Source organism: Parus major, chromosome 2 (genome assembly GCF_001522545.3).
Source record: "Parus major isolate Abel chromosome 2, Parus_major1.1, whole genome shotgun sequence".
Taxonomy (NCBI): Eukaryota; Metazoa; Chordata; class Aves; order Passeriformes; family Paridae; genus Parus; species Parus major.
Genome location: NC_031769.1, coordinates 116,540,673 through 116,567,957, shown reverse-complemented (window position 1 = coordinate 116,567,957; position 27,285 = coordinate 116,540,673). Strand labels below are relative to the sequence as shown.

Sequence of the window (27,285 nt, the reverse complement as noted above, 5' to 3'; positions counted from 1 at the left end):
TTGTATGTTCCTAAACCTGGAAAAGAATTTTCAGTACCCATTACTGAGTAAATGGGCATTATTCTTCTTTTCTGGCAGAGGGAGGGCCGCAATCATAATTGCTTTGAGTGCTTTCTGTTTAAATGGGGAAAAAAATCAGTTGGCAAGTTAAAAATGAGCTAGTTGCTTTTCACTGTAGGCAAGAAATATTGTGATGAGTATTGCAAAATTTAAAAAATAGGTAACTTTGAAACACTGAGAAAGTTATGAGGTATAAAATAACTTAAATAAAAACACATCTCTTTAAAGCCTTTAAAAGCCTTTTATGCTCAGTATCTTAGCCAGTGTCTGCTTTATTTAGATATTGGCTAAAACAGGGAGTTAAACATTTTAGGAAGTAATTTAAGCTTAAGATGTTTTTACTTCCTGTTTTTACAAACTTTATATTAAAACAAATAGGGAACTCAGAAATGTTGATTTGAAAAAAAATAAAGTGGTTTGCAGAGTGAGACACAATATTATGATATGTTAAAAAATAATAGAATCTGAGTTGGTATTTAAATAACTGCTGACTGTTGGATGAATTTAGTGCCTCAAGATCTGCCTGACACGGTGTGCCAGAAGACAGCTTCTTGTCTTTTTGTGGTGGAGTTCTGTACGTTCTGTGTGTGGAAGGGTAGAGATTTAAGTGGATTGGCAGAGGAGTCAGGATTAGTAATGGCAACACAGGATGCCTTTAATGCTCGATAAACCTTGTCATCAGCTGGTGGTGAAAGTATTTCAGGAATACAGTGACCTTCTCTGGTTACTATTGAGTCTACAAGAAAAAGTGCTGAGGTAGGTTGTTCAAAAATGCTGACTTTTACTGATGCTTACTAAAATGAAGAGCTAAGAAGGCTTAAGATGCTTTGAAATCAAAGTAACAAATTGTAGGGTGAAGTATTTAATACTAGTGAAGGTGAGGACTGACAGTATTGTAGGCTGGAGTCATTTACTTATGAAAAGGGCATTGATAAGTGCTTAACACTGTAAGGTTTCTCATCTTCCAGTGTCAAATGTCTACATTTGGTTTACAGTGACCTTGTCCACAGGTGGTATTTATTCCTGGTCTTTGACCTTCATGGAAAGCATACCAAAAAAATTGCAGATTTTTTTCCTAAGAAACCATAAGTGCGTTACCCTTGTATTATTCTTTTTTTCTGACTGTTGCTTGATCAATAAACATAGTAAGGTGCTGGTGTGTGATTAGAACTTAGGTAGTTTCAGATGGGTATTACAGGCAAAAAAGAATAAATTTTATTCTGGAACAGTTAGTCTTAAAAGATGTGATTCTCAATTGGATGTATTTCTATCCTGGAATATGTTTTGATATTTTGTTGTTTTGCAGTACCTGCTACAATATCTTTAAGCAGGATTTCCATTGAATTTTGCAGTAGAAAGTCCAGTCTAATAACTTGAAACAAATTAAAATTGTTAGCACATGCTGTATTTATACAGTACATCAACAAGTTCCCCACAACACTTTTTTTTAAACCTTGTTGTATGCTTCAACCTATTTTGCATGGGGGCTGCAGTCCCTTTGACTAGAAATGAAGCTGCTAATTCTGGCTTGCTTAAAAATAAAGAAGTCAGTTCCTTGCTAATAAATAAATAGTTTAAGGGTTTGAATAGTTACCTACTTTGAGTCTCTACTGAATTGATATTAATTTATATTAGCAAATTAATCAAATATGAAGCTTGGACTTTATGCCTTCATAGATTAAACTTGCTCTTTTTTTTTTTTCCTTTGGGACCGGTTGCTGCTGTGGTTCAATTCCTATTATTCATACAAGTTTTGTTTAGGGAAGCCTAAACTTTAGGGAAGCTTTCAAACCCTTTTTTTCTTTTTTTTTTTTTAAACTTTCTCCAGTAAATTTCAGGGAAATAATCAGATGAACCTTACTTTTAAAAACTAAAATAAATGATGGGGATTTTAAGATATAAATTAATTTTCCAGATAATTATTACAATCAACTGTTATTATATTGTATACTTAGTGCTGTTAGCATGCTGATAACACAAGAAAGTGGTATTTGGCTTCCTTCAAGATGTTTCTAAAATGCTTCTGTGCTGAGTCTGATTTCAGCACAGCATCATTCCCAGGAAAAACTGGATTTTTAATGGCAACATTTTATAACTTTCATTGTAAAGGACCAGAGACAACTGTTGCCCTTAAGATAATTTTGGTTTTGGTCTTTTTTAGCCCTGTTGCAATTTGTTGAAACCATATAATAAACATGATTTTTGCCATCCATGAAATTATTACTGTTCATTAGCAGACTGTTGGAAGATGTTGGAATTAGCTACTGTGAAATTCAGCATGGAGTTTGTCTGTTACATGGACTCTTGTCTAGCAAATGCTGCTATGGAGCCTTTTGAGTTTAGTTGAGTTAACAGCCCTTGTGGGTTGTTTTTTTTTTTATGCAGAGTGTGTCCATATGGTAGATACCAAGCTGTGGGAGATCAAAAGTTGATTTTCCATTTAATGTATAAATAGCAAAGTTAAACAAAATTGGATGAATAGCTGGGTTAAGCATATGGCATATGTTCAAATCTGTTATCCCATTCTTGAAAGTTCATTCTCTTCTTGTGATCAGAGGACAATAGAATGAATCAAGAAAATGTTCTAAGTATGGGTAATTAATCAATTTGCTAAATGTTTAAATTATATCACATTTGCTGATTTTACAGCAGTTAATGGGATTGTACTGTGATTTTATTCTTATTTACAACTCATTTAATATTTAGGCTTGTTTGTTTGTTTGTTTTCAGCAGTCTTCAGAGCATCCCAACATTTACATATGGGTTTCTGTACATCTTCAAGGTCAGTAGGTATATAGTGTAAACTGAGCTGGAAGTGGGATTGGGAAATCCAATCCTCACTTCTAGTTTCAGTGGGGTATGTCTTGTTAAATACAAAGTCAACCTTAAGACATCAGATTTCCTTGTTCATTATAAGCTTTTTAGTTTGCTGTTTGCTGGTCAAATTCTCACAGTTACCAGCATGAGTAGCATCTGGAGGGCTTGCCAAGTGGCAGGCATCTTGGAGTTCTAGGGAGCATTCTAGGAAAATCTGTGTGACCTTGCCTTGTTTCCTTGGTGGAACTGCCTAGGAGCACGTGATTGATACCAGTGGAGTGTCGGCACATAACACTACTGTACTCAGGCTGTGCATAGGTTTATTGAGCAGTTCAACTGCTTGGTTTTGGGGTTTGAAGATCCATGGTGCTGCTGCTTATTCTGTCATTTAAGTCTTGCCAGACCTACAGGTTCTCTTGTTTTTCCTGTTCTACCCCTACAAATTGTTTTTCCTGTTGTTAACCCATTACTATACTTACTATATTGTTATCAAGCAACATATCTACAATATCTTGTCTGTATTCTTCATGCATATATTCAATGGATGTCTGTGTTCTTCAGGATTTTGACTTTTTCTTTTCAGAAAGCAGGTGGTGATCATTTTGTTAGCTGCTCTCTAATATTATCTGGTCTTTGCTGTGTTTTGGGGCTGAAGGAATTGAGGGTGTAGTATGGTAGTAGCACCATAGTGGGACTCTGAGAAGGTGTGTGCTGAAGTAATGCTTCAAGTTGTTTTTAAACAATGTGCCTGCTGCCTGGAACGAGTCAGGAGAGCAGTCGTGTGCTTATGTGAGAGCCCACTGCGTCACAGGGTGCACTAAAAGCTTACGAGAAAGAGCAGCATTATTGTAGATAAGAAACAATCCTGCCCTGGCACTGGAGGAGAACAGGCAGAAAAGCAGCTAGATCAGATAACTGTCTTGAAACAGATTGCTTTTTCTCTAATACCATGCTCTTTCTTTAGGCTTGTCATTCATGCTCAAAGTTTTCATCAAAACCATGTCAATCACCGTGTCTCACTTCTAAAATCAAGGATTAGTGATTTCCTACCTTCCCTCTTACAGAATGTAGCAACTCTTTGCACCTACTGCTCCTTTTAGTTGCTGGAAACAATTTCTCTCTTTAAGTATAGGAAGAATGTATTCTGAAAGAAATAGTTCGCATGAAAACAAATACATCGGTGGTTTTAATGCATAGCGACCTCAGTATATGTTGATTAGCCATTTGTTACCCATGTCTAAATGATAAATCTCTACCATGTACATACTTTAAACTCTCTTATATGCATGCACTTGCCCAGCAGTGATAGAATGATAGAATTCATGTCAATCCATGAAATACTTACTTGTGCTTTTTGTGTCATATGGGCTACTATATACATTGGAATTAATGAAGTTTATTGCATAAATAAAACAGTCGTTGAAAATATCACTACTTAGGCTCCTAGGGAAAATATTAGGGCCAGTATGTGTGTGTATGAAGAGGATTGGGATCAAATGAAAATATTTGCTTCTATGTGATGATAGGTTTTCTCTTAACTTTTTGGAAAGGTGCTTGTGTCAGTCTGTAATGAGGTCTCTCTAACTAGTGTTTCGAAGGAAAAATTACACATTCAGTCTTTTGTAATGTCCAGTGATTTAGGATTCTTCTGTGACTGTTTCTACTTTTAATTTATGCGTAGATTATTTATGATGGCATTTGCTGAAGTCTTGCCAAATATTGGAGCCTTAACTTGGATAATGAAGATATTTTTCTTCTTCAAACTTTTCATATTTGTTAGACTTAAATTGTGTAGTGGATTCTTTTTGCAGATCTGCGCTTTAAGGTACTACTTTCCATTACTATGTAAAATCCTTGAGATATCATACAGGAAATTTTACCTGAGCTAACTTTAAAACATCATGAACTGTTTCCTTGGTTTTGTGTTTACAGTTTCTTTCCTTCACCACTGATAGCTACTTTTCTTTTTGTGTTTACAGAGCTGCTCTTTTCTTTCTGTTGGTTTCCCAAATATTAGTGAGCCAAGAGCACAGTGATGAACCATACAGTGCATATCCACCTTTTCTGTTTGGCTGTACCACAACCTTTGTCCATGATTTATAAGGCTATATGTGGTGCTCCCTTACTTATGGGGCCATACCAGCTGAAAATATATATAGTGCAGACACTCTCTGTGTGAAATATTATGTAAGTGGTGTATTGCAAATTTACCATTCTCCTGTATCATTTCCCTTGCTTTGATCTTAACAGAGTCCTGGGGTGTGAGTTCTGTCATAGAGTCTACCTCTGGTTGTCCTCTTACCACAGAGGTTTTTCAGTTTAGACAAATTAGCTGTAGCTCTTCTCCATGAGGAGGGGAATGAGTTGTAGCTCTTCTCCATGTATCCTGAGAATCATAAAACATCCTGAGTTGGAGGAGATCCACAAGGAGACCATCAAGTTGAGCTCTTGGCTCTGCACAGGACAGCCCCACAGGTCAGCCTTGAGATACAAGGTGATTCTAAACCTAGCAGCTGAGAATGCTCTCTGTCTCTTTGGTTCTCTTGTTAATGAGCATGGGGAAAAAAGGCCCATCAGTACAAGGCTGAGATTGGTCCCCAAATTAAATACTCTTGAACTACATCAGATTCAGATAAGAGAGTAACAGTGTAAACTACTGAGTGAGCTTATATGCACTGACTTTTTGATCTGTGTTGTGAAGTTACTTGAAATTAAAATATTTCTTTAGTTTGTCTGTGTGATCTCATCTTTGGCTTTATACTCTTTATGTTCCATTTACCGAATACAGTTATTACGCTAAGTAGAATTGCAAAGAAATTATGTATTTTGAATGGGAAACCTGGGAGCAGTGTTCTCCTAAAATCAATGTCACGTTTGAACCAGTGAACTATTGGATTTTCAAGTTTTGTATTAAAAGTTTCTAAATTGTTATTATAATGTGTACTAACATCACTAGTTTTTCCATGATGTCTGTGTGTAATAAGACCTTGCTATAGGCTAAGGTGGAACAGTTGCCTGGGGAAGTTGTGGATGTACCATCCCTGAAGGTGCTCAAGGCCAGGTTAGATGCAGCTCTGAGCAGCCTGGTCTAGTTGAAGGTGTTGCTGCCCACAGCAGGAGGGTTGGAACTAGGTGATCTTCAAGGTCCTCTTCTAACCTTAACCATTCAAGGATGATTCTATGAAGGTGAAAACATCAGCAATCCCAACTGACAAGTTTTGCTGCCTTAGAGAATGATGCCTTCGTTTTTGCATCTAGTCTTGCCTTTAGTTCATGATGCCTTAAAATAAAACAATTTAGGACTGAGCAGTTAACTCTAAGTCTAAATATGAGAGCAGGAAGTTTCTGAAATCAGTCTTTCTAATTATCAGATGCATTAGAATTATGTAAGCTGTCATGCAGAACTCTTTGGAAGACTGTGCGTAAGGAAAATAGTTGGCAGGAAAATGAAATAAATTTTTGCTTTACTTACATAAAAGCCTATCTCCTAAAATACTCTTAACCTGAAAGATTAGAGATGCACAAGTAGGTAAAAATGGATGTTCTCCATGTATATTGCTGTTTGAATTTACTTAATGACTTCTCAATATATGTTCACAGATTTACAGGGTGATTGATTGAGGTTGGAAAGGACCTCTGCGGGTCATGGGTCCAGCTCCTGTCTGCTCAGGCATAGGCACCTAAACCACATTGCCCAGAACCATGTCCAGGTAACTGTCCAAGGAGCGTGTCCAAGGATGGAGTCTACAACCTGTCTGGACAGCTTCTGCCAGTGCTCAGTCACCTTTGTGGTGAAGTATTTTCTGATTTTTCAGTTTGTCCCCATTGCCTCTGGTCCTGACACTGGTCACCACTGAAAAGAGCCTGGCTTTGTCCCCTTTGCATCCCTTTCAGGTATTTATGTACATTGATAAGCTCCCCCCGAGCCTTCTCTAGAAATCTACTGTTCCAGATCTCCGTCCCTTCTCTCATCAGCCCTGTAATCATCTTCTTGACCCTTTTCTGGACTCTGCAGCATGTTCATGCATCTTGTGTACTGGGAGCCCAGACCTGTACACAGCACTCCAGGTGATGCCTCACCACTGCTGATGCAAGGGGCAGAATCCTCTCCCTCTACCTGCTGGCAGCAGTCCTGCCAATGCAGCCTAGGATTACCAGTAACCTCTCCAGCAAGGGCACATTGCTGGCTGATGCTGATCCTCATGTCCAACGGGTTCTTTGCAAAGCTGCTTTCCAGCTGCTCATTCTAGGATTGTGCCTCATCTGAGTGGTGCCTGGGGCTATTCTTCCCCAGATGCAGGTCTTTGCACTTGCCCTTGTTGAAGTTGATGAGGTGCCTGTCAGCCCATTTCTGCACCCTGTTGAGATCTCTCTGGCACAGCTGTCTGATGTATCTGTAGCTCCTTTCTGGTCTGTGTCAGCTGCAGACTTGTTAAGGGTCCATTGTGCCCCAGATCATTGGTGAAGATGTGGAACACAATGGGACCTGGTGTTGATCCCTGATGTACACTGATAGATACTGACCTCCAGGTGGGTTTCATGGCCCTCATCACCACCTTCTGAGCCTGGCCATCTAGCCAGTTTTCAGTCCGCATCACGATCTGGTCAGCCAGGCCATCCTTCATCAGCTTCTCTGTGGGGATTGTGTAAGGGCCAGTGCCAGCAGACAGTACCCATTTGTTCTCCCATCCCAGTGAAGCCAGTCATTTCATTATAGGAGGCCCCTGGGGTGCTCAGGCATGACTTTCTCTGTGAATTTGGGCTCACACTTCCTAGGCACCTTCAGATTTGTTCCATCACCTTACCAGGGGTTCAGAGATTATCAGAGCCTTGACAATTCGCGAATGGACAATTAACTTTTTCATCTTCTTGAGGTACTGGACAAACTGAGCAAGTACATCCAAAAGCAGAATTATTACAGAAATTAAACTTTTGGAATTAAATGACATAAATCTCTTTTTGCTAGAGTCTGGGATGTAACTGAGTTTGGGTAACGAAAAATCCCCTCTTTTGTTTGTAAACTTCCTGTGTCAAGGTTATAAACTCAGTAATGAAATGCAGTTGTCGTGTGTTTGTTAAATGTTTGGCTAATGTGTCTTTAGAGCACAATGGGTGCCACTAAGGAAAGGGACACCTACAGTGCACAGGGTGTGCTCTACCTTGAGCAGGGTTACAGTTGTATGTTTCCTCTGATGCAGTAGTTTGTATGTAATTTACAAGTATGTATACGCTTTTATTTTTAAAAGTATGCATAAAATATTATTGCTTAAAAAATGGTAAGATTATCTTTTACACACGCCCCCATGTATATATTTATAAACTTATTTATGTCTTGCCCTTCTCTAAAAGGGGAAAATGACTATATTAGTCTTTCTCAGTCTTTATTCTTCTTCTAGAGGAAGAAACTACGTCTCTGTTACCTTTGCATCAGATGAAGCTGTGCTAGGAGGGTTGTCATGCCCTTCTGTTACCATTTGTGATGCTGTGTGTGTACTTTGGTGCTGATTGTACAACTGTGATGCTGTACACTGCTTACATGTTCTTTCCAAGCATCTCTACTCTGCCCACATCACACACACCTTTGGAGTTGTAGCCATTAGTTTTCATGTCCTTTAAGGTTAGCTAAAACTTAAAAAAAAGTCTTGCTATACTAATAAAAACTCTGCAGCTCTTGGACCATGTTTGAAAAGTTATTTTTAATAGTGTAGAAAATGAGAACTATTTCTTGTATCCTCTTCTGACAGATACAGCATGTGTCACTTGGATTCTGTGTTTATATTTCTTATACAGCCAGCCTTGGGTGAACATGATGGAAGGACAGGCAGCAATCTAGGATGACAGGAATTCAGGAAGACAGTGAAAACTAAAGGGTTGGGTTTCTGACAGGCATCTTCTGAATCTTGCTGAAGTAATGTAAGATGTTACTGCCTCTGAAAGGGATGGTAACCAGCTCTTGCCAACTGTTACTCTGCTCTAAGTAGATGCTACCATTTTCCTAGCACGGTAGAACAGCACTAGTCATAGAATCACAGAAGAGCCCAACTTGGAAGGGACCGCAAAAGATGATCTGGTCCAACCTTTCCTGGGAAAAGGAACCTCGATGAGATTATCTCATGCCCTGTCTAAACTGTATCTTGAAAACCTCCAGTACTGGGTGATGTACTGTGTCCCTTATTGAGATTGTTCCAATGATTGTTCTCATCTGGTTGCACAGTGACGTTATGGTATGCACCTGCACCTTCAGTGGTGACTAAAGTGCTATACTGGAGTGGGAGAGGGAGAGAAAGGGCAAGGGTTCCCTTGTGCTGCTCTGATGGTGGCAGGAGACTGGGTCAGACAGCTGTGGGCAGTATTATCTGAAACTACTTAAACACAGGTGCTGGGAGGGCTGGTGTCAGTGCTCTCAGAACTCTTCTCCTAAAGTTTTCTTATTTTAGGCGACAAAACCACAGGCCACGAGTTACAGCAGGTTTTTTTAATAAAAAACTTCCACTCTTCTGTGGTTTAATTTTATGCACAGTTTCATTGTATTTGTTTTCATTAGAAATATAGTATGTAAGGAAACAGACTCACCATTGAACATCACCTTGGTTTTGCAATCAAGAGGGTTTATACTTGCTTCCAGATGGGTATTTGCTTTCCTTAAAGATCACAGAATCATAGAATAGTTTGGGTTGGAAGGGACCTTTAAAGGTTGTCGAGTCCAGACCCCCTGCAATGAGCAGGGATATCTGCAACTGAATCATCCAATTTGACATTGAATGATTCCACAGTTAGGGGATCTACTGTTTATGTGGGCAATCTGTGCCAGTGTTTCACCACACTCATCATAAAACATTTCCTTTTATCTAATCTGATATTAAGATATAAAGATTTCTTTTATTTTTACAACTGGTGCAGAAATTACTTTGATGAAAGAGTAACAGGTTGCTCAAAACTTGCATTCAGTCATTTTACCAGTATATTTAAAATTTTTGAAGGTTTTGTCAGGAATTTTGGGCAACTTTGTTTAACTGAGTTGCTGAAAATGTAGTATTTTGTTTCTGCAAAGTAAAACAGTTGGATATCTTCACTTGGGATTGTTTTGCAATCTGATATTTCTAAGGAGCAGTCATTGTCCTTGCCCCTGTAGTGTAGTGTCTGAGTTTCTTGATGCTTTTTATTAAATAGTTGCTTATTACTGATTCTCTTTAAATAAGATTAAAGTCTTCCATTTGAGTTTGTTTTTTGTTGTTTTTTTTTTAAAGGTGATAGGGGTAACTTAGTGGTAAACAGTAATCCTCCATTTGGAAAAATACTGGAAATTATCTGAGTATCTTGTTTGAGAGTGTGTGGGGGGGTATACAAATAAAATGTATCAGTATAGACTTGTTTTTGGAAGATCTTGGAGTAACTGTGTGAAATAAGAACCAATTTACTTTTGTGTTTTAAAGTCAGCAGGTTGTTTCAGTTGTGCAATTAATAGCAGATCATTAGTTTTAAAGAACCTTGCAAACTATAATGTTGGGAGAATAAAACATATATGAAAACCACTGTGATTTTTTTGCTTTTAGGCACTTGAATATTTTATATTTGCTGACATAGTAACAGCTTTAAATTGTCTTTCTTTTGTGTGGGTATGTATATATATATATGTGTATATATATATATATATATACACACATATTATGACAAATATTAAGGATACTCTATTTCTCATTTGTCTTTTTTTTTAACTTTGTGGTGCAATAGCCAAATTATTTTGGCGCAAAGCCCCTTACCAACTGCATAGTGGGTGCTGTGAGTAGAATAGTGACATTTTCAATAGTTTGCTTAGTGAGCTGTATTTAAACTTAGAAAAAATAAAACTCCTCTGTTATAAATCACTCAGTATGGACAGGATTGTTTTTGAAAGAAATTGACAAAACTAGTAAGTGGGGCAATTCCTTAATCTCTTGATAAGCTATCACTTTAGCAGAAGCTGATTTATTACTACCTCAAGGCATCCAGTTGCATGGCTTTGTCACCAGTTCTATTACTTTATCTAATAAATTATGGAAGGATAAAGTTGAAATCTTTGTGAGTCCTCAGCACTTGTTTCTTTGAATTGACGTGATTTTTCAGTATAGGAAAGCAGAACGTAAACATTTAAATGTATTTAAAACTGAACATATGTTGGAATGCTATCCCTTTCTTGGTCTTGATTATTTGCTTATTACTACTTTTTTCTTTTTCTCTTGGAATGTTGTTAATCTACTGAATTATCACAAGAACTGACATTTTCCTTTCCAAATGGGTGCTGTTCGAAACAAGGTGCAGAGAAGTAAAAAAAAAAAAGGCTAGCTGAGACCCCCACAAGCCAAGCACTCCTAACATGCTTGCTTTAGTGTTCTTTCTTGTCCATATGGTAGGATGGAAAATGTGTTTAGTGTCTGGTAATTAAGGAAGTCAAATGGAAAAAAAAATAAATCTAAAGGTACTTGTTACTTACTTAGTGTTTGCTAAACAAAGCAGCAAAGCTGTCATTCATCATTTTAAGATTCATTACAAGTTGATGCAGTAATAATTTTGTTTCTACACAAAGCTTTAAATCACTGGCATAATTAAAACAGGGCTGAATTTGGACAACAGATTTATATTAGTACCTTATTAAAATTAGTTTTAATTAATCATAAGAATTCAATATATGTTGAATCTATTATCCACTTTTTTTTTCTATCTAAAAAAATGCTATCATATAATTCATATCATAAATTGTAGTCTAATCAGGAATAACCTTTGGATTCTTCAAGAAAATTGTATTTCTGCTCTGCTGCTGATGCTCAGTAACTTTGGAGAAAAAAACATTAGGGAAAATGCCAGTTCTACAGAGAAATTACTTTTATTATATAGCAAAGAAAGTGGGAAACAAAACATGTCACAAGGCAATTGAAGTTTTGTTGTAAAATAAATAACGCTGAACACAGAGTAACCCTGGAGCACTGACTATGTTACTGCCATGTTTGGCTTGTAGTTGTCAAACTGATGTAAATTGTGTTCATGTTGTTTGAGAACAGACCTTCTCATAATGAGCATGGAATCAACAAATCAACATAAAAAATTGGAATTGGGAAAAGAAAATAATTTTACCCAATTTATGCTCTCCCCACTTAACATTTTTGCCATGTCTTGACTGTACTGCATGGAATATTCCAGTTGCAAGGATGTAATCAATAGCTTTGTGAAGTACTAATGAGTAAACAAATATTTGGAAATCTTTGTCCCTTTTTTTCTTTAAGGACCACTACACCAGGAGAGACTAAACTTCTGGCTTCTGAAGTCTATGATATCCTTCAGTCTTCCAACATGTCAGACATGGACAATGTGAATGAGATGAATTACCGTCGGCGGAAAGCACAGTTTTTCCTCGGCAGCACAAATAAGCGTGCCAAGACAGTGGTTTTGCATATAGATGGCCTTGATGATTCGGTAAGGAAACCTTCAGAGTTTGTGTAAATAAGGTATACTGTACTGAGATTTATTTTAACCCCAGAAACCAAGTCAGGCTCCTTGTGTGACATCATCAATTGTCAGCAATTTCTGTGAATGGTATTTTGAGGCATAAGATATGTATAAAATCTTGTTTAAACTGAGCTTACTGAGAGCACCTAAAGAAGATGTTTTAAGGCAGTTTTCTTGATGGTTTTTCAAGAAAGAATAGAATAAAGTGCCTTCAGCATTTTTCACTTAAGGATCTTTTGTGGTTGTATAAGTGTGTTTACCTAAAAAAAAGTTTCCTTTTGGTTATGAGAGATTTCAGACACCAGGGTTTTTTTTTTTATTATTCTTAATTTAGAAATGCTGTATTTTGAGTTGGTTTTGCTGCATCTTTTCATTGTCTGTGAGATCTTTTCTACTGTGGTGACCAGAATGGCATTTGAATTAATGAGGTCTCACTGAGTCTTTATGCAATGTCAGAATAACTTCTACAGATTTATCTACCATACCCCTGTAGATAACACCCCAGGGCCATGTTTGCCTTTTTACGGCTGCCAAACAGCATGTAGGCTGTTTAAGCACGTTATCCACAAGTGCCCTCCGGACTCTGTATCTTTCAGTTTTGTACCCATTTTAAATGATCAAACCTGATCCTTTGCTTTGTTGCTTTACGTTCTGCCAAGTAAGCATGTCCACAGGCCCAGTTTACCAGCAGCATGCCCACTGTTCTGTTTTCATAAGACCATAGTTAATTCCTTTAGAAATAACATGCTGCTCTAGCTCACTTTACACAAATATTTTTTACAGTTTTGGCCTTCCAGCACTTGCTCTATCTAGAAAGGCAGTGCTTTGTCAACACCATTGGCTTTTTTACTCTGTGAAATTTTTTAAATTCAGTCCCGTAGGTTGTTGTTTTTAAGCTTGTAGTTGATTTGTTTGTTCACAGGTATCTCCAAGCAAGAAATTTCATCCACTTCTACTTTGTGAGTTTAGATATTTTGCCTGTAATCCAATTCTATCTTATAAGCATGTCTTTGTTTTCTTCAACAAATGGAACATAGCAATATTTGTGGAGTTTTCTCTCTGCAATGGTGAGGTAAAGGTATTGTGAAAAAGCATAGAGTATTTAGATATTCATCTCTAGAGAGCAAAACTGCAGGTAGATCACTCCAGCATGTTTTCCTAGCTTGTTGTTGAAAGAAAATCTGGCTGTGCAGAGGCTGAGATAGCTGGTGTATGTAGCTCTGTATTTCATCAGATTAAAGAAATGTTAAGAGGTGCTCATCAGAAGTTAAACATCTCTGTAATGCTGTTTTAAATGTTATGATAAGTTGAGACTGGGAGGGTCATCAAACTTGCGAGCAACAAAAGCCATTTGGTTTCATTCTTATAGTTTATTCCTCACTTAATTAGCAGACAGTATTAGGTTGCATGTATAAGTTTGAAAAGGCTTAGTGAGTAAACACAGAGCTTTAGACATGGTGTTCTCAGTCATCTACATTTGTAAATGGAAGCTTCTGTTAGGAGTTGCAGGTCCTACAAATGCTTGTGGATTTCGAAACCTCAAATAGTAGATATTGATTGTTTTAGGAAGAAAGGGGAAAGGTCGTTTGTTGTTTAATGTGGTGTCAGGTGTTTTAATTTTAAGATCTAATAACCAAATTTGGTGATAAAGGTAAAAAAGGCAGTAACTCAGGAGTTTGTGGCATGCCCCTCACTCAGTTTTCTAGTCTGTACATTTTAGTAGAATTTGTGAGGGACATGGTAATCAAGGCTTGGTGTGTAAGAAAATAACCTAAATTTGGCCTGTGCCCATGCTTCAGCAGTACCATGCAGAAAGATGTTTAGTTGTGTATTTCTAGGGTTTGTGGCTACCTGCTAGTCAAATGTCTTTTGCAAAGTATGTCTGTGCAGCAAAGCTGGTGGCTGCCAAGCTGCCAGTTTTTTAAGGAGTTTGTGTGGACCTTAAGTTTTGTTTTTTAAGAAATGATTCACCATTTATCTGATCACCGAAAGCTTCATTTTGAATTAAACTGAGGTGCCTGTGATTTACCTGGGATCTTAAGAGTAAAAAGCTGAATTCTGTCACAATTGCTACACACCCATGCATGAATTTAATTTTTTAGGCTAAGAAGCTATGAAAGGGCTGCTTCCTGTGTCCAGAAGTAGGTTTAAACTTTTACTTGTAAGGCAGCCTATCATCTTTGCATCAAATATTTCCTTTGTATAGTAAAGGTAGCCTATCTGACAAAGTTATGTTTTGGAAAACACAAAAATGTTAGCTATTTTGATAAATAAACTTACACAAATGAATTGTTTTAATAAATATATATGCTAAACTGCTAAAAAAAAACCCCAATCTGCTTCAGTTTATTCTTCCAGAGATTAAAAGAATTTAATTTGCTTGTTGTGCATACAGTGAATACTGACTAGTGATTATTTGGTAACTAATGCAAATATACTTTGAAATAAATAATTATTTAAAGCCTTGAAGGAAAAAAAAAAGTTAAGTAAATAATTATTTTAAACCTGTGTAAAGGCTGTCAGTTTGTCTGCTACAATCCATCTTTTTTTCATTCCCTTCTGTGCTAGCAGTCTCTCCAAGTAGACTTTAATTCTTTGTTGCAACCATCTTGTGCAAATATTAAAAGGAAAAAAAATAGAACATTCTAAGGTAGTGTAGCAGATGCAACTAGTAGGGGTCAATGTAATGTTACAGCACAGTAGGTGATGTCACTTACTTTATACGTAACACTCTGGGTTATCAACCAAGTACTTTCCCTTTAAAATAAGAATTAAGTGTCTGCTGTGCTGTGATGTCTGTGAGCTGCCACAGATGAAGCAGCTGAAAGATACAACAGCTGCTTTGATGCATTCAGTCAGTATGGAGCCAAGGTGTCTGATAAATAGCAACTTAAACACTAACTACTCATCAATGAGCACTTCAGTCAGTCAGAACTTAACCAGAGGGGACTGTTTAGCTGATCACACAGAGAAAAACATTCTTTGCTTTTCAGCACTTTTCTCTAATTATTTACAGTTGATTCCATCCTTCTTAGACTTCTAAAGTGTAAGCAAATTTTTCTTTTGTGACAAGAGTGTCTTAATATTTGTGCACTAAAATGTAAGTCTTAGTTTTTCCGTTACTCAACCACACTTTTGTAACCATGTGCTTTGAGACAAACAGTAGCACCTTAACAATTAATTATGAGCATTTTCACGTGGTATGTTTTTAGTTGTGGGACTTCTGTTTGTTTTTTCAGTCTCGAAGGAATCTTTGTGAAGAAGCCTTGCTGAAAATTAAAGGTGTTATTAGTTTTACCTTTCAAATGGCTGTTCAAAGGTGCGTGGTCCGAATTCGCTCAGATTTAAAAGCAGAGGTAAGTGCTTTGTAACCCTCCAGATCCTCACATTATTGCATTCTGTTGCACTGAGCTCTTGCTTTTTTTCTGTGTATTTGTAGGCGCTGGCAACGGCAATAGCATCAACCAAAGTTATGAAGGCACAGCAAGTTGTGAAAAGTGAAAGTGGTGAGGAGGTAGGAGCCCTGTCTTTATAAATACCAGTTCTTACAGCTCAGCTGTATCTTAAATATCAACACCTCTGTGCCCATAATATCTGAGAGAAGCAGAATTTTTTAAGTGTGAGTGCTACACAACCAATACAAGAGGAATCCAATACAAGCATATCCTATGTCAAAGTATGAATCCATATCCTGACAGTTATCTATCAGTTATACAGAAATTATTGTTCAGAAGGACAAAAGTACTGTAATTGATTATCTCTGTAATGATATGAAAAGGGTCACAATGAACGTGCTAGCTTTTCTTGGTTGGAGTTGCTTATGTGCATTTGTTTCACAGCCACTAAAAGGTACTCTATATTTACTTGATGCTTTCTCTTCCCTGTTAAGCCAAAGCTTTTCTTGTGTATCTTCTAAGCATAGTACGTTCTATTTATGTTCTTGCTCTACAGGGCAATGGGGAGGAGTCTCACAAAATCCATGCCTGTCACCCTGAAAAATGTATATATTATAACTTTGATTCATTATTTTAAGTTACAGCATTTGACATAATTTTAATCTGTTGTGTTCTACCAGATGCTAGTTCCGTTCCAAGATACTCCAGTGGAAGTAGAGCAGAACACAGATCTACCTGAGTATTTGCCAGAAGATGAGAGCCCTACTAAGGAGCAGGACAAAGCAGTGTCTCGTGTTGGGTCACACCCTGAAGGTGCAGCAAGCTGGCTCAGCACAGCAGCAAACTTTCTATCAAGATCTTTCTACTGGTGACTTGTATTTGGTGTTGAAAGACTGTGTGAATGAACCAACAAGGGGGCCAGTTTTCCATTGGTGTGGTGAACTGCCAAGTGCAATTTGCAATAAATCATCACAAAAATTTTAGATTAAGCAAATGTATGCTGCATTTTACATTTTATTGGACGTTTAGCCTGATAGGGCAGGGGACAAAGGACAGAGGCCTCCAATCAAATTGTTCCTGCATTAGTTTTTCATGTAGATTTTATTGCTTCACTTTTTAAAAATGGGTCCACTGTTATATACCAAATGTTTATGCTATACCTATAGAGCTTTAAGTTTGACTTCACGTGAAACACATGGTAGAGAGAATCCATTCAACTCGTCTCAGGGCCTCTGTGAAAGAAAATTCTTAATAGCTCCAGTTGTACATTCAATGAAATGCCCTTTTCATTTCTACATCCCTTTGGACTAACATTGTTTTGTTCAATTTTCTAGATTTTGACTCCAGAGAAAAATACAGTCTGCCTCTTTTTTTTGCCTTTGTTTTTGCCAGCTGTGTTCACAGCATGAGCACGAGGATCCCCTTTTGCTGTTAAACTAGAATCACTACAGACTTGAAATGTGTAACCCTTTTATGTGTATTGATTCTTTTCCCAGCCTGCCCTTAACCATTGGAGTGCTTAAGATAAGAAAAAAGGGACTGAAAAACACAAATATGTATACATACATTGTACAGTAAATAAACTAGAACATATTTGTAATGATGGGTGTGACTGACTTATATATATATATACATATATATAACTAATAAATACCACTGATTGCTGTTTAGGCTAGCTGGGAAGACTAGCAGAAAAAGCTGTGGTCTAATATAGTGATTACCCATTGCAGCTCTGCCTGCAGAGAATAGAGGAATGTAGACTATATTTGATTAAGAAATGGTGTTTACTGTTAGGAAATATTTAATGGTAACTAAAACCTTAAACTTGAAGTATGAAGCAGGACAGAATGCCTCTTTTGCCACAGTGCCACACTTGTAAATTTTGACTCTATAGTTTGTTTTCCCCTAACAATCCCGATATGCAATTACTGTTTCCTCCTAAAGACATTTCATGAGACTCCCGTGAAAATACATCAGCTTGGCTTAAAAAACATATGCAAACAATTGGCTTTGCCCTGTAACTTACAGACAGTATAAGTTTAAAGATGTCTTAGTAATTCCTGTGAACAGAAGTGATAATAAAAGCAAAACTTCTGTAGGTAGAGAATAATATATCTGAGCTGTTAGTAAACACTGTGCGTGAACGGATTCAATACACAGTGCTTGAAAGCTGCAGTGCCCCTGCTTTGTTGCACCAGAGAAATACAGCTGAGAACTTTGAAACATGTTATAAACGTCCTTATACAGTGCTTTTTTGTGGTAATGTATTTGCTATAATATGAATCATATATACCACTTGGAGACTCAGAAAAGAAATTTAATGCATCAAAGTTATTCTCCTGTGCCTGTGCACAAGGAAAAAATAAAAAAACCCACAGGCTGTCAGTACTACAGAAATGCTGAGGATATGATAATGTAAAATAATAATAATAATAATAATGGAGGTCAGAGTTCACCCACCCGGTTGTCATTCTAAGAAACAGAAATAAAACAAAATCTTGTTGGCAGACTAGATGTCTCATGTTTTTTAATATATCTAGTTTATTTTTGATTCAGGTTTACACGCACAGATTGAAAATACAGGCTTTCCAGGGCATGTATTGCTTTAAATATGTAATGCTATTCATATTGCTGTCTAGAATGTTACAGTACCAAATGTGTTTGAAAAGTCCTCTGTTCTATAGCCATGAATGCAGAGTTTTGTTTTTCTGCATTAACATCTGTTTGCATTTGCATTACTGCACATCTATTTGCTAAAAGACTACACCCTTTGGATATTAATGGTTCAATACCAGTAGGTATTACAGTTCATTTGTGCATTCGGTCTGTAGGTGTGCTTTTATGACAGTATTGCAGCTCTTGTAGAACAGTTTAAGGCATCTGTAAAAGTTTTTGAAATACATTGTAAAATAATAAAGGATAATATAACTAAACAAAACATGACTGGTGCCTTTTTAAATGTCTAAAGAAAATCTGGTGCCTTCTTAAATGTTCTGGCATTTTTTTAAAGCTACTTGTGGTTTTAGAAGTGTATTCATCTTTAATTTGACAGAAAGGAATGCAGATGTCCAGTCATACTGAGTCCTTTGCTGTATGTCACAGCCGGGCATTTGTATATGTGTAGAACATGCTTACATTTAAAACAAAAGTTTTTTGCAAAAGTGGGTAAGCAGATGATTCTTGAGGATATTATCTCAAATTCAATATTACAGGAGTTTTTTGGACATTAGCTTTTATTTTTTAATAACTGATGCTATGCAGGTCATATTTCATTAGGGAAATTAAGAAAAATCAACACTTCTGGAGAAATTTCTTTGATAAAACTGTTGGGGGGAGGGATCATAGTGCGGACTCATTAATTTAATGCTTATACTTTTTCAGAGGTCAGATGAAGAATAAGAAAACCCTTTTGCTCTGACCTAAGGATGTGACAAAAAAAGAATTAATACAAAATTAGAGGCTTCTAAAAAGAAGCTGAACTGGGAGACATGGCGCTGGTATTGCATTACAAAGTTGCAAAGTACTCAGTTGCCAAGGCAGGCACTGTTTTGCATCATGGTGGAAGCTCTTGACTTGTCCTAGGGTTATCACTGTGTACAGCATAATGGAATAATCACTACCATGTTTCCTCATTATAAGAGTAAATGCTGATGGGATAGGTAGAGGCAAAGTTTAGGCTCCTAGCTGTGCCTCTGAGCAGCTGTCAAAGCACTGTAAGCAGTACAGTGAAATACATTATACTCTGGCTTTCCCACTCCTATGGCTTATTCTGTACAAAAATAGCTGATGTGGCTGTGTTTTGCCACAGGCTGTGTAAGCTGGCAAGGGGGGGTACTGTGTGGGGCTAATTTGGAAGAAAACATTGACTACCTAGGCAGATGCAAACTGGCAGGTGTGAAGTACTCCTCTAACTGCCTGCAATGTAAAATAAAATGTGGGTGCACCTTTTTGCCTCTGACAACGTTCTAGCTGTCAACTAGCAGAGTTTAAAAACACACCTAATAAAAATTAGCAGCACCACTCATTCCTGTATTCCTTTGGCAGAAGGCTGGATCATAGCCTTTCCTGTTTCTTTTTCTGTACCTAGTTATTGGGTTCCTAAAACCTTAACAACCCCTGTCTGTTAAAATTAAGGGTTGAAAACACATAGAGATGAGAATCATGTCTCAACCCATCTCTGTTGCTGATTGTAATTCTTCAGGAAAAGTTGAAAGCACATGATTTGGCAAAAGGGAGTGAGTGGAGGGGTCACTGGAGACTTCTTCAGTGAGGTACAGCATCTAATTAGCCCCAGGGGTGACTGCCTGTTGAGATTCCTGCTCTAAAGCTTAGTATAAAGCTATTAAAAAAAAAAAATTGTCCTATTTGTAGTTTACAGAGGGCAGGCAATAGTCTTTGTTTAGCATGCATTGCAGGTTTTAAATAGGGTTGAAAACAGCTGATTTAAATTTGCAGTACTTTGCATGTATATAGATGGAGAGCAAGGTCTACCTCTAAGCTGACACATGCCACATCAGAATTACATTATTTTAAAGTTTTTTCAAGCTACTGTTCATTTATGTGTGTGTTGCACTATGCAAGTGGCTGCAAGAATTAGAGCTTCGTCTTTGGAATAAATGAGGATCCTTTAAAGCAGTTAAAGTCTCAAGATACAAACACATCTCAGAGGAGATGCACACTGTTAACAGATTTTTGTGCCAGTTGTCATGGTAGAAGTTGTTTATTATGTTGGGATCTGAAGGCTGCTATCTGGATCAAGTTTCCAGCAGCTCTCTCTCTTCATGGCTACCAAAATACTGAACTTGGTAGCTAAATAATTTCTGCAGTGTTTAATACTTGCCCAGTGGCTACAATTCAGGTTGATCAGCCAGCGCTGCTTGTGCTGCTCTGATCTAAAGAGTTGAATAAAATCACAAGCGAAACCAAGCTTCCTATGTCGAAAGCACTTTGTTGTCAGCAGCACATGGCAGTATGTCTGACTGGCATAACAAAAGTCCTCTAAGTAGCAGTTATTAGAAATCTGAAGACCACAAACTCACCATATGACAGAAGTGCTTTCATTTCCTATCAGACCACCAACTCGAAATACAGAAAGTAAAGGGGTGCTGTTTGAGGTAATACTTCACTGTTTCAAACCTCTTCTCTTTGAGTTCCTTGCGGGTCATGACATGGTAACCCACCAGTGCAGGGAATTGCTGTGTCAGCTGCTCTGTGGGAACTGCCCCTCTGGATGTTTGCTGGTGAAAGGGGAGGGTGAGATCCCTTGTGAGCCCATGGTGAGCTAGCAGGGAGCAGCTGGCACACTGTTCACACCTAAGATCCCACGGACATGTGAACATACATAAAACAAGGTCTTTAAAAAAGGGTTTTTCTATCAGCCTCATTTTGCAGACTGCACAACAGAATCTGTTTACCCAAATTGCTCAGGAATCCTGAGAAGTGCAAAATTTTGTGAGCTGTCTTTGATTCTTAGTTCATGCTTCACTTCATAAATAAACTGAAATGCTTTCCATTTTAAGAGGGACCTTTGTACTGTCAACTTCTCTGGGCTGGAGTAGGAAAGTCAAACCTGTCACAAGCAACTTTCCTTATTGAGTTACACGTTTTCTGCATCAGGATGTTGAAAGGCAAGGTCAAAAGCCAATTTTCATCTCAAAATAGTCCTTACTGATTTGTTGAAGTTCTAGGTAGCAAAGAAATTTTTGGTAAAAAATACCCTTTTGGCTTTTTTTTTTTTAATCAGCTATCTTTGCATATATTATATTTCAAAAGCTTTGCACAACGTGATGTATTTCAGCAGTGCTGCCTGCATAAGGTGCCCAAGGCATCTGCAGCTTTCACCAGAGTTAAACCACCCTGACCATGGTATTTGTGCTCTTTCCAGCAATTAATGTTATTAGTGGGTTTTAATTTTTAACATTTCTCTAGGGATGTGTTGTCTGTTTCTAGACTCCCCAAATACACAATATTATATATCTTATATAAATGTAGTGTTTCTTTTTAATTACTTGTTTGGTTAGACTCCCTTCCTGCCCCTGTGTATAACACAGGTGGAAAGTGATAGCACACCAGTGTCCCTTTTGTGGTGTGGCCTTTTGGCCATGCTTCCTTCAATGGGCAAGTATCCATGGTGTATTGTTTTGTATTTAACTTTAAAGGGTAAGTAGGTGTTCCAGCACAAGCAGTCCTGATTTTGGGGAGGCTGGAAGGGAGTGGAAGGAAGCTGGAAGACAATTCACAGGCAAAGAGACTTCTCATCTGCAAAAGGCTGCTCCTCCTGGCCAGAGAAACAGCGCTAATTTAGCTTTACATGAGACTATCTAAAGGTGAGGATTTAATTTGCATTACTGCAAGATTAATTTTGTTTTCTGAATAAAAACTTAAACTTCCATAATGGATTTTTTTTTATTGTAAATCCCTGTATTATTCATATGGAAGTCCCACATTCAGTATTCACAATGCCATTCAGGTTCATAATCTCGGTATAAAACTAGCAGCTTATACGTTGTCCTTGGGTTTCATGGCTTTACCTCCTTTGCTACAACAAATATGTGCTGTAATGTTTTAGCAAATAACCATTATTGTTTATACACTGTAATTCAGTGGGATGTTGTAAATGGCATATTTTAAGGAGTCTATTTCTTTGCATATAAAATACCTGTAAAGCTTACTGAAGGTGAAGAGTGGCTACTACTTAGCTCTCAATTGTTGGCTATATTACTGAAACAATGAAGATATATCACCCACTATAATAGGGAAATAGCAGCCATTTAACATAGGTGAGCATTAACTCTGTCATTTAGGCTGCTGAAGCAATCTTAGTGTTATAGTCAATGTAGCTGCTTTTGTTTCTCCATATGTGTAGATGTTCTGGTGTATAAAATGCATTGCTGTTTGTAACAGTAAATTACATGTGATCAAAGGATACTCCTGCTGTTTAAATGGGGTTATATCTGAACCTTTGAACAAGCCAAGCAAATATAAAATAAATAATGTCTGGTTTTTGGAACCTTTTTCACTGTTACAGCTTCAACAATGAAAACTCTCCACCATTCTGCAAAATTTTGTCCTAAGAAAAAAGTAAATAGTTTTTTTTGCACATAAGCCTTTGCTGTGAAAACAGCTTCTTGAAACATAATTTCACACTGATCATTATCAAATAGGTGTGTGTTACCCTCTTCAAAGCTAGGAACCTGTAAATGAAAGCTGGCAATGGCTAGTTCTTCACCTGGGATGTCTCAGAAGTCATGCCCTCTCTAATATTATGTTTGTAGTTCATATTTGTGTGACTGGCTAAAGAAGTTAAGAATGCCATATTGTGCTGTTTTCCTTTTTCTTCAACCTTCCACACACACCACCCCCAATATAATGAACCCGATGAAGGTAAAGCTAAATAGTCAGTTGCAATTCAATGAGTCAAGGGACTATGATTTTATTATGAAATTATGAAAATGAAATGGTAGTTATTAGGGTAAAGCACCAAAAATAACTTTAGAAATTTCAAAAATTGTGTCTAAATTTTAAAAAATGCCTTTTTGAGACACTGTTCATAATGTACACAGGGAGGCATGATGCAGAGCAGACTGTAGAATGAATGGATATCTGGCTATCTACAGTGAGAGCTACATCTGACTATTTGTGAAGACCCTGAGTGTGTAAGAGCTTCCTGCATAATTTAAATTAATTGAGTAGGAAGAAGAGAAGGAAAAAATCTAATGCCACAAAATGAAGTAAAAGCTTGAATGTAACCCAGCCCTTCCTGGTCCCTCATCCCAAAGCCACTAGGCAGCAGCAGGGTCTGTAAACAGATGTAGGAAGGAACAGACCCTTTGCTCATGTGAGACTAGCACAAAATGGAAAAAGTTATCATTCCCATTAACTCTGAGGTACTTCAATATTCTAGTAGTGGTAGCTCATAAAGACCCAAATTCTGAAAATGAGCTTCTATCTTTAGATAGCCCTTTTTGACCAGCCAAAACATTAGCACTCTAGGACCAGTGTTCCTTCTGCAAGGTCAATGTCATGCTATTTTGGCTAAACAACAGTACAGTTGTCTGTGTGTCTGTCTTGTTGGACAGTCAGGCACCATCAGGGAAAAGAGAGAGGGTGGTCTTTAAATAAATTTTCCTTTTGGAGAGCTGTAAGGATACTTAAGTTTAGCCTTCATCAATGTGCTGTGTGCCTGCTTCTCAAGACTTGTACTTAAATGCCATTCCTTCCTTCCTTCAGGATAGGAACACCCAAACTCAAAATGCCTCACTGCATTCTGATCCCTGAGCCAGCTCTCAGCTGCTGGGTGATGGGTTTAGGATCATCTAAATGGATGATAAGAAGTACCCAGCAAACTTCCAATTTGTGGTCCCAGTGACTACAGCCCATCTCGAGTACCCACCTACTCCTAGACTGAAACGGCAGCTGGTATCAGCTACTCAACCAATCCAATTTACTTTCAATCACACCATTACTACAACCTCCCTCCTCCATCTGTGTAAACATATGTCTTTGTTAAACACCACCATTTGTACAGGATAAAAATTGTCAATGCTGACAAAAATGCCCCCACGTAATGCTGTTGTGATTGCAATGTTGTCCTTAAGCTGATTTTAAAGAAGTCTGATCAACATCTTCCATTGCTATTAGTGGGAAACTTTCTTTGACAGGAATAAATAGTGTAAAAATGTTTTTATTTCATCCATGGGAGATATGATCTCACTTGCCTAAGACAAAGCTCTTATAAGCCACTTATTAATTATCAGTAGCAGTTTGCAGTGCCACAGTAATACCCTAAAGCAATGGCTGTTCCATGAATAGTTTTTTCTAATAATAGTGTCTTGGCAAGAACGTGTTTCCTTCATACTTTTCTGAGGCTGGCCCTTAAATCTGGTAGGCAAAAGTTACAAATCTGAAGAAAGTTACTGGTGATTATTCCTTGCACCTGCTTTTAAGAAATGACCAGTACTGGCCTCCATAAGGGAAATTTTCCTTTTTTCTATATCAGAGTTCAGTTCTACTAGAACTGTCCTACAAGGCAACTGAATTCCAGCATAAGCAAGGGCCTCCACTCTCTAAACTCAAAAATTATGAAGTAATATAAAGTGGATGAGGGTATCTTTTTGCACAAAGAAAGTTGCTGTGTGAGACATCAAAAGGAAAAACTAAGAACCAAATTTGTCCCCTGCCAAGGGGAGAGCTGTTCAACAAACTGGACACCCACCAGAATTGTGCAGTGCTTTTTGCTGGGCCATCCTGCAAAATGCTGGCTTGATCAGCATGAAACAGGGAAATTGGTTTGGGTTCTGTGACCTGAGCTTCTTGCTCTTCAGGACTTAACTCCAGACACTTAAAATTAACAAGTCCCTCCATAGAAAATAATAAATCCAAGGATGTTGGGAATTCCAGCCTTGGTGCAGCATCTATCAGCGCAGAGTGTGAAATCCTTAAGCAAGTAAGTATTTTTCTTTTGTACAAGCCTGCTTCTTTTACTGCACTCTTTGTTCCTTGCTTTTGCTCTTATTACAATACTCTTGTTGTCATCATCATTGTAGTCTTTCATCCATTCAGTCCTTATAACACTAAATATGGAAGAGTAGTTCCCACAAGAAACTCAGTTTAAATTCCCTGAGGATTCAAAACAAATAATTTTGCTTCTTGCTTGTTTTATCCTGCTGTTTGGGTATGCTAGAGTGCAGTTCTCTGTCTTTTTGGGTTTTTTTTCCCATCATTTCTGCAGCTGTGAGGATTAGGGATGCTTGTTTTTTAATGAAAATTGAGACTTTCTAGAATTTCTTGCCTTGCAAATTACGGCTTTACATCAAAAAAACCAAAACCAAACAAAAAGTTAAAACAGTTTTCCACTCTCCTTCCTTTGCTAATTCCTCACTGGCCTCAGCTTCATTTCATGCAACCTATTCATGTTTCCCTGGCTTGGTGGTTTTGAAGCATTCAGAGTCTTCTGGATTGTTTATATTTTGCTTTGTCTTCTTTTGCCTGCTTTGCTTGCCATAACTCTGCATCTCACTTTTCAACCAGGCAAGGCAGGATAACACGGCAGTTTCTTCTCCTTTAGGATTTGGTAAAGTGAAGTATTTGAATCAAGTCAGAGAGACTTGACTGGGCAGCACTGGGCCAAGATAGGAGGAGGCTGTTAGTAAATCTTACCCCAAATATATTATGAAATCACAGAAATTGTCTCTGGGATGTGAAGATTATGGAGAGAAGTTGTATCACCTGCTCTCCTGGCTGATTCTTGTATAAATGAAAATGTGGGATATCAGGAAACTCCTTTATTCTCTGTTTGAAAGTATTGGTCTCCTGCCAGAGGCCTGGCTGGCTGCCTGTGCAGCCCACTAGTGCAGGCAGGAGGGACTCCTGGACTTCTCCTACCACTAGTTCAGGTATTCTCTGTAGTTGATGGCCTGGCCTTATTCCCAAAGCTGCTACTTAGTGTTTGATGACTGTGAAAATGTTATGAAGGTTCTAAAGAGGCATTTTTTAAGGGCACTTCTGATGCAAAGGGAAAACTCTCCCCACCTCATCCCCTTCCAGCCTCTGGACCTTCAGCTTTGGCTTGGTTGATGCTCCATCTCTGTCTCATTGACCACACTAAACCTGTGTGAAGGGGCAGTGGGAAGGAGGGAGTGGCTGACTCCCCATATAAACATGCTTGCAGAAACACTTTAAGTTAACCGAGCCTTATGAGTCCTGAAGTCCTAAAAGGACTGTGTGGCCATGCTGGTCTCCTGCAGCATGGGAAGAGACTTTAGGGAGAAACTCCACTTTGTATTGCATCTCAGGTGTTGTGTGTTTTTTGGCTGCTGCTGCTGGCTGTGCCCATTCCCATTATGGTTTACCTGAACAGTGTCAAACACCAGAGTTGTGTCCTGGGCCTCAGCAATGCCACAGGGCTGTTCCCCTTGGCTGGCAGTTGGTACTGCCGGCTCTGAGAAGATGTCCTGTCACCCTGTTGAAACCACTTCTGCACATTAAGCAAGATGGAAAGCTAGAATCACAGAATCACAGGTTGGAAAAGACCTCTGAGATCACTGAGTCCAGCCTGTGACCAAACACACCACCTTGTCAATTAGGCCATAACCATTCTTTCCTTAAACACTTCCAGGGCTGGTGATTCCATTGGACAGCCCATTCCAATATCGAATCACCCTTTCTCTGAAGAATTTTGTCCTAATGTCTAACCAGAAGCTCCCCTAGTGCAGCTTGAGACTGTGACCTGTTGTGCTCCCTACCTGCCTGCGAGAAGAGGCCAAACCCTGTCTGGCTACAGCTTTCTTTCAGCGAGTTGAAGAAAACAATAAGGTCATCCCTGATCCTCCTTTTTTCCAGGCTAAACACTCCCAGCTTCCTCAGCCACTCCTCATTGGACTTGTGCTGCAGATCCTTCACCAGCTTCGTTCCTTCCCTGGCCCTGCTCCAGCGCCCCCGTGTCCTTCCCGCAGCGGGGTCCCGGTGGCCCCGCACCTATTGCGGCGGTGCGGGGCTGTATCGGGAGATATAGGGCTGTACCGGGGCTGTACCG

General features: G+C 38.3%; 1 protein-coding gene across 3 annotated transcripts in view; it reads left to right on the top strand.

The window, feature by feature from the left end:
- The window catches only part of ARMC1 (armadillo repeat containing 1), a 33,900-nt gene extending 15,210 nt beyond the window's left edge, over positions 1–18,690 (top strand). For 2 of the 3 annotated variants that reach the window (XM_015619708.2, XM_015619707.3), the window contains exons 4-7: positions 12,135–12,324; positions 15,570–15,713; positions 15,797–15,871; positions 16,433–18,690. In XM_015619708.2, the coding sequence (XP_015475194.1) occupies positions 12,135–12,324; positions 15,570–15,713; positions 15,797–15,871; positions 16,433–16,624 (601 nt within the window). In that variant the 3' untranslated portion in view covers positions 16,625–18,690. The remainder of the gene's footprint in view (positions 1–12,134; positions 12,325–15,569; positions 15,714–15,796; positions 15,872–16,432) is intronic. The other variant, XM_015619709.3, reaches the window with a different exon arrangement.
- The last annotated feature ends 8,595 nt before the right edge of the window (positions 18,691–27,285 follow it).